We start from the raw sequence: 12,126 nt of genomic DNA on the forward strand, positions 1-12,126 counted from the left end.
AGATACACAGCTTTATTTTTTTGAAGTCTGTTTCAGATAATGTGTTTTCTCAATATGAAATCTAGTGTAGTGACCTTTCTCTGAAGATTTTCATTGGAAAAGAATAACAGAGAATATAATTGCCACCTTAAGTATGAGATTAATCTCTCTTCAATCTTGGAGAATTTTATAATGTTAAAATGGAATTTCATTGAACTTAATATATACCTGCCATGGTTTTAGAAAGAAGCATTCCCATTGCCAAAGAAAAGACAAGAGATAATCATAAATAGATAATTTCGTAAGTCTTACATTGAGGAAGGCATTTCTTATTAAGCTGCTGTTTACCCTGTAATCACATACTGTAAAAAATAAAGTTTTCCTGAAGCTGGGTTGGTAGTCCAGGAGATGAAATTTGTAATTCAGAAGCAGAAAAGACTGTGGTAGATTGTGGAGGACGTGGGACTTGATTTAGATCTTCAAAGAAATAAAGAATTTGAATTAGTGGAGAGAAAAAAAGTATTCCAGGTTGGAGAGAAGCAAGGAAAAAATAGACAGGAATAATTGTAAGCTTTGCGATTATGTAGTAATTACGTCTTCTTCATTTTTATTTCCCCTTGTATCTGGAGGGCTCATGTTAGGTGTACAGGTGGTCGGTAAATGTACATTGACTGAATGAAACGGTAACAAGTGGTTCTTTCTAGCATCCGTTTCTAGTATCTATGGGAATGCTATTTGTATGGACAGGAAATCACAAAGAATAATAAATGAACTCTAGAATCTTAAAAAGTAACTCCCCTCTCCTTTTCCCCAACTTCTTACACATAGTACAGGACAGCAAAATACAGCTTCCAATTATACAGCTGCGTAAAGTATGGGCTGAAGCAGTGCACTATGTGTCTGGGCTAAAAGAAGACTACAGCAGGCTCTTTCAGGGACAGAGAGCAGCAATGTAAGTAGATTCTCTTGTTTACACGCCCAATGTCATGTGCATTAATGCTCAAGAATTAATTTTGCCAGTTTTCACTAGTCAATATCCCATGCAATACTATATACTGGGCCAATTTAAAATGTAATATTCTGATCAGACTTGTAGAATTCTTACTAATGGTCTGAAACCATCCAGTTGCAAAAGCTTGACAGTAGTTCCTGAGCAGTCCTAGTATAAGAAGATTGTTTTATCATAGAGTATCATGGGCAGGAAGTCTTTAGAGACCAGATTCTAGAGATCACCTATTTCTTATAGAAACATAGGCTTTAGGCTTATGGCAATTTGAGTCTTTCAACTTTTGTCCAGTGTTTCTGAAATGCTTATATCTTTTTTTTTTTCTTGCTATGGTTTAGGTTAAGTCTTCTTAGATATAATGCTAACTTGACAAAAATGAAGAACACTTTAATCTCAGCATCTCAGCAACTGAAAGCTAAATTGGAGTTTTTTCACAAAAGCATTCAGCTTGACTTGGAAAGATATAGTGAGCAGATGACTTATGGGATATGTAAGTGTTGGGTAATGTATTTGAAAGAAGTGTCTAGTCTCTTAAAGCCATTTGCTATGTTGCCTTCTTCTTAGCCAGTTGTTTCACTTACATTCATACTAGAACAAGAGAGAGGACATCTCAGATCATCGTAAACCGTGTTTGGTTTGAATGTTAGTTTTTTTTTTTAACCTTTAGTTGAGCAACTTTATTCCCCCCCCGCCCTCCCCGCCCACCTCCCGTCCCCACCACCACCACCACCACCACCACCACCACCACCACCACAGTTGGACTAAAATTGTTCAGCTTCAGAAAAATACAAAAATGATTTAAGAATTTGTAATTGTCAAACCTCATTTAGAAAATAGATACAAAGTCTGTATTGGGGTGACTTCTTAGCCTGGGAAGTCTTAAACTACTTATCTTTCTATAAATAATAGCACAAATAATTCCAGGGTTTTTGTTTCCCCCAAACCACCTACCATGGAGTCCCACTGTTTTTTATTGTATGCAGCCTCCAATTTTTCAGTATTTCACTCCAAGTTTATCTCCCTTCAGATGTACTAAGGAAATGTGAAAAGCAGAGTTAAAATTCAAATAATAAACCAAAAGGGTCGCCTTCAGCATTTCTATTTTCTTTCATGAAACAGATCTTTTTTTGGGAAATAAATCTGGTTTGTATACTTATCTTGAGCAAGGCATGTGTATTTCAGAATAAATGATCAGCAGTGTCTAGTTGGGTAAATAAATTTACCGACTAAAGCTGGTTCTATGATTGATGTTTTATTTCTATTTGTATATTATAGGCATTCTGATGAATGGCAAACAGTATAATTATTTTATCAAATTATCTTTGACTTGTCAGTTGTATATCTTATACTGCTGTTTAAAAAGAGTGATGTAGCCCTATGTGTGCTGATGTTAAAAGATCACTTAGGTCTTTAACGGCAGCAGTGTTTTAAGTTGGGGAAAAAAGCAAAGAAGGAAAAGTATATATAGATGGTCCCATTTGTGAGAGAAAAGGATATGTATGTGTCTATGTAAGAAATGACTAACAGAGGGATCCCTGAGGGTGGAGGATGGAGGGGAAGAGAGAGACTTTTCTTTTTATACCCTAATATAGTATTTGATTTTTTAAAAAGATCATGTTCATGTATTACTTTTAAATTTTTCTTTCTTTTTTTTTTTTTAAAGAGAAAATCATCTGTGTTGGCTTCCTAGGGTTGCCATAACAAATTGCTATAAACTGTGTGGCTTAAAACAACAGAAATTTATTATCTCACAGTTTCAGAGGCTTGAAGTCCAGAATCAATGTGTTGGCAGGGCCGTGCTCTCTCTGAAACCTGTGGAGAAGAATCCTTCCTTGATTCTTCCTAGTTTCTGATGGTTTGCCAGCAATCCTTGGCATGCCTTGTCTTGCAGCTGTAGCACTTAAATCTCTGCCTCTGTTGTCAAATGGAGCTTTCCCTTCATGTGTCTGTGTCTGTGTCTCTTCTCCTCTTCTTATAAGGACTCTAGTCATACTGGATTGAGTCCATCATAATTTAGCTAATTGCATCTGCAGTGACTCTGTTTCCAAATAAGGTCAAATTCTGAGGTACTGAGTTAGGACTTCAGCATATCTTTTGGGGGGACAATTCAACTCATAACTCTGTTTTTGATATTGATATGGCAAGAAGATGGGTAGGTCAGTAATTAAAGCTATGGCTATTTCTGAGATAACCAATTAAGACTTTTTTTTTAGCCTCAGAAAAAATGTTAAAAGCATGGAAAGAAATGGAAGAAAAGGCTGTCCACTATGCTGAGGTAAAATCATTGAGCTCACTTCGTGTGCTTATTAATTCCTGAGGTCTCCCTTAGAAATTGTCTTTGGTTTTGGTTTGTAGAGTATTTTTCATGTCATTCCTGAATATCAGCCAAATATCTAGTAGATACTTTGTATATATAGAGGGAAGTACCATAGTGGATGAAAACCAAGGCTTTGGGCAAAAGAGACTAAATTGAAGTCTCACTGAGCTTCAGTTTCCATATGATATTATAGGGACTGTACCTTTTTTTAATAGGGTTATACAGATTAAATGGGAGTGAATAACAGATGGTAGTTATCACTGTTATTTTTATGACTGGTTTAGATAGGATGGCTGGACATCCTGGTTTACCTGGGACAGTTTCAGTTTATACCTGTCTTGCCATAATTATCAATAATACTCTCAAAATTATGCTAGTTCGGACAATAAATTATATAACAATAAGTTATATGGTCACACTAGGTATAGATCATTCTCTAGGTGGCAGATTCCTTCCTTACCCGGTACATCTGTCTGTGGTCCCACTAAGTTGTTGCTCTTCTTGATGCCAGCACTTCCCTGAGGGCATGGGTGGGGCAGTTGGTATCCTGGGTTGGGAAATCCCATGCCTTTATCTTTCTGCATCCTTATTCAAGGCAGTTGGGAGGCAATGAAAATCATAGAACTGAGATGCAGTGGTTTTGATGGCCACTTTTTCTTGTTAGTGACACTTTTATCTTTTTGCTTCTCAGGAGGAAAAAGAAAATGCTAGTAGTCTACTGTTGTCAGGAGAGAAAAGAGAGAAAAGAGAGAAGCCTAGGAATAAGTTGGTGCTCATGTGAAAATTACATGTCATAATCTGAAAGATAAAAAGGCTTCAACAAAATCAGTGTTTTGCATTAAATCACTTAGTTCTCTTACTGCAGCCAGTCATTCTCTGAGTTCTTTGTGTTGTGTGGTGGGGAGCCTGTCATTTCTTTTGTGTTTCATCATATTTTAGGTGGGTGTCATTGGGTACCTGGAGGATCAGATCATGTCCCTGCACACTGAAATCATGGAGCTACAGAAGAGCCCCTATGGACGACGTCAGGGAGACTTGATGGAATCTCTGTAAGGGTGAACTCGTGTTGTTGGTGTTGGTGTCTGTAATTTTTGGTAGCAGATTATTCGTTCTTTGTACTTCTGGCAGATTAAGTCTATATGTGATTCTTTTCTACAGTTTTCCTTTCCCCAAATATTTTGGCATCATATTTAAAAAGGAAGTTCTTTCTTAGTCACAGTAAGTTTTGGAAGTAACTCTTTGGGTTGACCTTTGCTTTTTAGATCGAAACATCTTTTCATGTGAGTGTTAAGAAATTTTCAAGTATTCTAGTCACAAACTATTTCCCTACTTACCATACTTCTGGTTCAAGGAAGATATTGTCTATTAGATTCCCTAAATAAGGTTAACTTCCTAAGTGTTTTGATTAGAAACTTGAGATTTTTTTTCTCTAATCACAGGTCATAATTTTTTCCCATTTAAGTGTTTCTGGTGCAAGGACATTATATATGTGATAGTAGATCAGAGCAGATATGAAGTATTAATTTATTAAACGTTGCATCTTAAGATCTTGCTTATTACCCAGTGAAACGCTCTGTAAAATATTCATTGGCAATATGTACTTGCTTTAAAATGGGATCATTACTGTATTCAAATAATGTTGTTCATTTCAAGTTGGGGATTATTAAAGTCATTAAGCTATCTTCACATATAGAACCTTTTTTTCTCTTTCATAGGGAACAGCGTGCCATTGATCTATATAAGCAGTTAAAGCACAGACCTTCAGGTAAGACACTTTTTCACAGTACACAAAGGCATTTTAGGAAACCATCACTAGCAAATCTAGGAGACTGGATTTTAAATAAGCTGCAGAATAAATTCCAGTTTTGGTATTGCCATTGAGATGTTTATGGTACAACAGCTTTTAAGTTTGTGAGAATTTAAGAAATTAGGAAGGCAAAGTAAGAAAATTGGAAGAGAAAAAACTTTAAAGGGAAGTGAAAGAAAGGAATGAAAGAGAAAAAAGGAACTCAAAGAAGGGAAAGAGGAAGCAAGAAAATGTGTGGAAAGATGGGAAAAAATAAGTGCTGCTTAAAATTAAAGAGATTGGAAAGAATTTGATACTGTGGGTTCAGGTGTGGAATGGGCAGAGGGATGCCCATGTGCTAGGCCAAAGCATTTACTTTGAAAATGATGCCTTCATCTGCACGTGGTCACTGATTGCTTATTTCGTTGGCAAAACAATTCTGTTGAACATCTGCTGAATACAGAGCATGTTCTGCTGGAAAGAGCACTGGATTGAGAATAGGAAGGCTTGAATTCTAGATAGGGCACTTTACTGACCAAGTGACCTCAGGCAAATAACCTTTTCTCCCTGTATCTCATTTCCCTCTTCTGCAAAATGGGGTTGAAACCTAGCTTTCCTAACTCAGTGACTGTATGTGGCAATGTATTTGAGAGGATGTTTGTGAAAGTGCTTTGAAAACTATGAAGTATTATGTATGTGCAAGATACTGTTCTTCAGTTAAAAACTGATTTGTTTTGAAGGGTTATAGAAGAAATAAAAGGTGAAGTTTGTGCCCTAATTTGCTATATACTGAAATTGTAAAAAAACAAACAAAACCCATAAGTTTTACACCTTAAAATTTACAAACACATGCAAATTAATATACATCTTAAATTGTATTTAGCAAATATCAAAATCTCCTCTACGTTGGTTTTCATTGTAGTGGAATTTGTTCAGTTAATTTCTACAAACATTTATGAGGTACGTATACAATAGGCATTTAACCCTGACTGGAGGTCAGGGTTGGTTAGAGGAGGTTTCCTGCAGGAGATGATATCTGAGATGAGCCTTAAAGGATAAGTAGCAGTAGCTCGGTGAAAGGAGGTAGGCTCTTGCATATATAAGTATAATAGGTAAGGACGTATACATGTAACAATTAGCATGTTTGAGGAGATGCAGCGTGACTGGATTGTAGTTTCAGAAGGAGAGATGTGGCTGGATAATAAAGGATTTGGTATGTCATAGTAATGATTTAGGATTTCATCATGATGGCAAAGAGAAACCCTAAAAAGTTTTAAGCAGGGGAATGGCATGATCAGATTAGCATTTAGAAATACTGCTCTGGTAGCATTATGGATAATGGATTAAAGTGAGGCTGGGCTAGAGACGTGTATTAGTTATAAGGTTGTTGAAGTAATCATGGCTCAGGATAAGGTGGGTCATTAGCTAAGGCAAAGAGCCTGAACTGTGGCAGTGGGGTGAAGAGGAGGAGGGTAAGGGCATGAGAGAGATTTAGGAGGTAGAACTGATAGTATTGGGTGATGGATTTAATATGAGTGGCAGGAGATGGGGTAGAGAATCATGGATGCCTGCCAAGTTTCTGGCTAGAGCAGCTGGGTGCATGGTAGGACCACTCACCATAATGGAAAGTATAGAAAAGATGACAGACTTAATGGGAAAAGAACATGAGTTCATTTCTGTACATGTTGATGTTAAGGTGTCAGTGGGACATTCAAATAGAGATGTCTAGTAGTAGTATATATGTATGTATGTATATATGCATGTATATATAAACACACATACACACACACACACACACACACACACACACACACACACACACACACACACACACACACACACACACACACACACACACACACACACACGTGTACATATATATATGGATTTAGTAGAGAAGTCCAGGCTAGATATTTAGCTATTTTGAGAGTAATCAGCTATAGGAATAAAGTGATCATCTTGAAAAAGTATGTTGAATAAGAAAACCAAGGATGGAATCCTAGGGAATACCAACATTCAAGAAATGGCTAGAAGCAGAAGAGCCTACAAATATTGAGAAATGGCTCAAATATGTAGCAGGAATGATATTATGGGAATAGGACAGAGAGAGTTTCAAGAAGAAAATGATCAGTAGGGTGAAATGCTACAGAGATGTGGGTAATAAAAATGATAATGAAAATATTCACTGGACTTAGTAGTTTGGATATCATTGGTGATCTTGGTAAAATAACGGCCTTTTGGGAACAGAAGCCAGATTGTAGTTGGCTGAGGAGGGAGCGGGACAGGAGGGAATGGAGAAGTCAGTCTAGATCAGCAATTCTCAAAGTGTGGCTCATGAACCCCTGAGGATTCCTGAAACCTTTTCAGAGGAGTCAGTGAGGTCAAAACTGTTTTCATAATACTAGGATGTTATTTGCCTTTTTTACTATGTTGACATTTTCACTGATGCTGCAAAAGCATTGGTGGGTAAACAGCTTGCACCTTGCTTAGCATGAATGAAGGCACGAGCACCAAAGTATGCTAGTAGTCATTGATTTTCACTAACATGCATTCATATTTTAAAAAAATACCAGTTTTATTTAAGAGTGTCCTTGATAAAGCAGTAAAATTTCTATTTAAATCTCAACCCTTGAGTATATGTCTTTTTAATATTCTGTGTGACAAAATGGAAAGTACTGATAAAGTGCTTCTGCTACATACTGAGGTATGATGGTTGTCTTAAGGAAAACCACCTCAGCGGTTGTTTACATTGCTGTTGACTGGCCTCTTCTTTAATGGAACACCATTTTTACTTGGAACAATGACTGTCAGAAAAACTACGGTTATTCAGATTTGGTTGTGGGGCAGATATTTTCTAAAAATTAATGGAGCATGCCTATCACTTGAAGGAAAAAAGCCAACAGTATTGTCAATGATAAAATTCCATGTTTCCAGCAAAAAATTAAAATGTAGGAAAACATCTATCCATCAGCTGAAATTTGTCAGCTTCCCAATACTTAAATGCTTTTCTGATAAGATTGGTGGTGATGTTAAAAAGATTTGCAAAAATGTAAAACAAAGCCAATGCTCTCACTAAATTTTGAGGGGGAAATACAGTTATTTTGAATAAAAATGTATTAATAGATGAGTTTATTGTTATTTTTAAATGAATAAATAAATATTTTTATATTTCTCAGTTTAATTCCTGAGGAACACTTTGGAGTTCTTAAGAATTTTTGAGTGTAGGTGTCCTGAGACCAGTAAGTTTGAGAACTGGTTATCTAGGCTATTCTTTCCAGAAGCTTGGCTGTTAAGGAAAGAAGAGAGGTGAGCAGCTAGGAGGAGATGAAGAATCAAGGGAGGTCAGTTTTCAGAAGGAAGACTTGAGCTTATTTATGTGCTTGGGGCCAAAAGCCTGTGGAGAGGGAAGTCTCTGAACAAGTTTGAGAGGCTGACTCCAGAGAGTAGTAGAAGGGGTTGGGCTTGTTGCCACTGATATTAGAGGGGGGGATGTGTGTGGATACAGACACTTATGTGGGTATAGGGGTTGGAAGGTGAGGATCTTCCTGCTTTATGTCCTCCTATCCCGAAGTAAGAAGTGGGGTTATCTGTAATTGAAGAGGTGTGACGTCGTAGATTTAAGGAGTATGCTAAAGATTTTTGAAAGCTGGTGTGTGCAATGGCAGATGTTGCTGATCCAAGACATTTATTAAGAATCCAGAGCAGAAGTGAAAACCTGTGAATTAGTAGTTACAACAGAGAGAATGATAGTATAATTTTTTTGTTGGTAGTGGTTAGTAGCTTGGATACAGAAACTGATAGAGCAGGTGGTTAGACTGATCTAGGGTTAGGATCTTGCTGACAATAAGAGGACAGAAAAGTTGAAGATATTGACAAAAAAGTGATATAAGTGATAAAAGTTGTGGTTCGAGTAAAATATTGAAATTTAAGATTTCAGATAGAGCAAGGCTAATTTTTTTTTCTTTAATCGATATTCATTACTCTCCATCTTCTGGCCAATGAATCAGATATTGCAGATGAAGGATATAAAATTCCATCCATTGACTCAGTGGATTAACTTTCCACAGTCATTGATAACATTTGTTTGGATTATTTTTATAAAAACTTTGCAGTAGCCATACATATCAGCATATCACAGGGCCTAGAAATAAATTTGCTATCCAGGTAGCTTCTTTGAACTGATAGTCACCTTGAGTGACAAACTGGTTGTGAGAAGAAGTTTTGTCTATTGTTGGGGCTTATGTAGTCACACTTGAGGTATGGTTTTTGGTGTCTTTTCCAGTTTAGAGTTGCCTTGAGACTTTTATTCAGCTGAAAATGGTGAAAACCAACTTTCTTCATTGTTTATGTTGGAGTAGGTTAAAGTTCTGAGGTCTTTGACCATCTAAAAGAGCTAGTTATATGGGAAAGCTGTTGGGCCTAGTCCGTGGGATTTATGAAGAAGTGCTGTTTGGAGAGGAGCCTTTTTGGAGTCTCTGTATCTGGTTGTTGTTGAGGGAGAGACAAAGAAAAACATGTGTGGGGAATCAAGTTGAGTGCTAGGCGAGGTCTTTGCAGTGCTAACAAAGGACACAACTTTTTTTAAACCTCTTTCGATACTCCTTTCATAGTAAAATGTGGGTAACAACAGTAGCCATCTCACAGGACTCCTGTGAGGGTTAAATGAGAAAATTTTAAGTGGAGAATAGCAAATAATAATAATAATATTTTTGCATTCGAGACTAATTATTGTCCGGGGAAATACCAGCATGATCCATGAGCAACCTTCCAATGTTTTAAAACTTAAATAGCCATTTTCTGAAATATAACAGTTAATTGTAGTTGTTTGTTTGTTTGTTTGTTTTTTAAATGAGATGGCATCTATAACAGTAGAACCCACTCACTGTGACCACACAACCATCCCATTTGAGGGCATTTGTCAGCTGCCAGTTTGCTTTAAGATTTTATACTACCCTCAAACTGAATTTTCAAGGTGTCTACAGGTCCTTTTATTAGTGCATCAGATTTGGCTTAAGTTGGTCAGCTTTTTTCAACGTTTTCATGGGTATAAACAAGTGGATAAACATGAAATTCCAAGCAAGCCTAGCTGGGATTCCTTCCTTTGAGTCAGTGAAAGTTTGATGAATTGTCCTACTGCTTCTAAACAAATGATGTTAATCATCCAAGAAAAAATGATCTCTTGTCCAGAAAGCTGCATATGTGTCTGGGGCTTGGGTTAGTATGGGTTAAGGATAGCCAAGATGATTCTTCTTAAAACTGAAGATACAGTTGTAAATCTATATATACATTATATACACACAAACACACAGACTTCATTTTTAGTTATATGATTATTTATAGATATATAATCTTAAAATCTTTTATCTTAATTTAGTTTTGAAATTAAATGGAGATGTTAATTAAAACTAGTTTCAGATTTTTAGGAATTTTTTGTTTGGAGGCTGATATGTTCACGCAGAAGAGAGGTTATACCTACTGACTGAGATCTTTTATAGATCACTCCTACAGCGACAGCACGGAGATGGTGAAAATCATTGTGCATACTGTGCAGAGTCAGGACCGGGTTCTCAAGGAGCTGTTCGGTCATTTGAGGTAGAAATATTGTTTTCCTTCCTGTTGGAAAGCCAGGATACTTTTATCATGTTCCTTTCAAAGTGTAATACCCTTTTCTGGTAAATATACTAGAACCAGGAAGAGTACTGGCAGTACATTGGGAACCCTGACCACAGCTGCATGCATTTATGTGTCCTGTTTGTGTGCATTGCTTTGTAGATCAGTCATTAAATCTATGCTGATTGTGATTCATTCCCCCAGCTGGGTTTGGGAGTATGGGGTACAGTCTTGGGGGATGTATAAGTGTCTGACACAGATTTTACCTCTCCAGCAAGTTGTTGGGCTGTAAGCAGAAGATTATTGATCTACTGCCCAAGGTGGAAATGGCCCTCAGTAACATCAAAGAAGCTGACAATACTGTCATGTTTATGCAGGGAAAGAGGCAGAAAGAAATATGGCATCTCCTTAAAATTGCCTGTGTAAGTAATTTTTAATGAATTATGTAATATGACATTGATTTGCTGTTACTCCCTGCAAAAGGAATTTTTATCAGCATGATCTGTGTCCTCTTGAAGACGTGTGTATTTTATGTTGGGTTGATGCTCATGTTCTTTGCTTGGTGTCTCACTAGCAATTCTGATACAGGACTTCATGATAATCTTTCATTATCTCTCTCCTTTCCAGTTTCCTGTTTTTATACTCCTCTCAACCCTAGACCACTGTGGTATCCCAACCCAATTTGGGGGTAGATGTGCCTGACTAGTTTAAAAAACCAGTCCTTTGTTCAACTGGAGTTTTTTTTTTTCCAACTAAAGTAGAATAGAAGGATAGATACATTCGGTTTTAGTCAATGAAGAAAGGGGTCAAGGACAGGATAGTTAGTAGGGGTGTGTAAAAGTAGAGATAGGTTTATACAGAAATAGTCTGGTTATGCATAAAAGTAGTGATAGAAATGTTAAGTCTTAGGAATATGAATGTGTGGAGGTGCTTGCCTGTAATCTTTTTTTTTTTTTTTTCCTTCAGACACAGAGCTCTGCTCGGTCCCTTGTAGGATCCAGTCTAGAAGGTATAACCCCTCAGGCATCAGCATGGCTGCCCACAACTTCAGCAGAACGTGAACATCCTCTGTCATGCGTGGTAACTCCTCAAGATGGGTGGGTTCACTTTGTTACAATAGATAGTTGTATTTTCAAGAGCAGTGGTAGGAATGAGGCAGTAGAGTGCAGTGGTTAAGACATATTCTTCACTGCCTTATAGACCAGGATTGAATCCTGATTGTCTCTTTGTAATAACCTTATACAGTTAACTTGACTCTTTTAATGTTCACATTTCCTTACCTGTAAAATGGGAAGTGCTGTGAAAATTCAGCTAGACAGTGTATGTAAAATGCTTGGGAAGTGAATCTTCAGCTAATGTTACTTCTTATTAGCTCAGTCCAGGTTCTAAGTTCTTTATCTGTTATTGGCTTATCAAATCTTTTAGCCA

General features: G+C 37.0%; 1 protein-coding gene across 10 annotated transcripts in view; it reads left to right on the forward strand.

Moving 5' to 3' along the window:
• The window catches only part of CHUK (component of inhibitor of nuclear factor kappa B kinase complex), a 33,385-nt gene that overhangs the window by 17,512 nt on the left and 3,747 nt on the right, over nt 1-12,126 (forward strand). For 3 of the 10 annotated variants that reach the window (XR_014253466.1, XM_082425135.1, XM_082425137.1), the window contains 8 exons: nt 808-931; nt 1,324-1,475; nt 3,199-3,260; nt 4,242-4,351; nt 5,018-5,067; nt 10,584-10,680; nt 10,973-11,120; nt 11,665-11,795. Coding sequence is in view for 7 of the 10 variants with exons in the window: in XM_082425135.1 (XP_082281261.1) it covers nt 808-931; nt 1,324-1,475; nt 3,199-3,260; nt 4,242-4,351; nt 5,018-5,067; nt 10,584-10,680; nt 10,973-11,120; nt 11,665-11,795 (874 nt within the window). In the remaining 3 variants the exon portion in view is untranslated. The remainder of the gene's footprint in view (nt 1-807; nt 932-1,323; nt 1,476-3,198; nt 3,261-4,241; nt 4,352-5,017; nt 5,068-10,583; nt 10,681-10,972; nt 11,121-11,664; nt 11,796-12,126) is intronic. The other 7 variants (XR_014253467.1, XM_082425138.1, XM_082425139.1 and 4 more) reach the window with 3 other exon arrangements.

The sequence above is a fragment of the Balaenoptera physalus genome (assembly GCF_965194825.1).
Source record: "Balaenoptera physalus genome assembly, chromosome: 14".
NCBI lineage: Eukaryota > Metazoa > Chordata > Mammalia > Artiodactyla > Balaenopteridae > Balaenoptera > Balaenoptera physalus.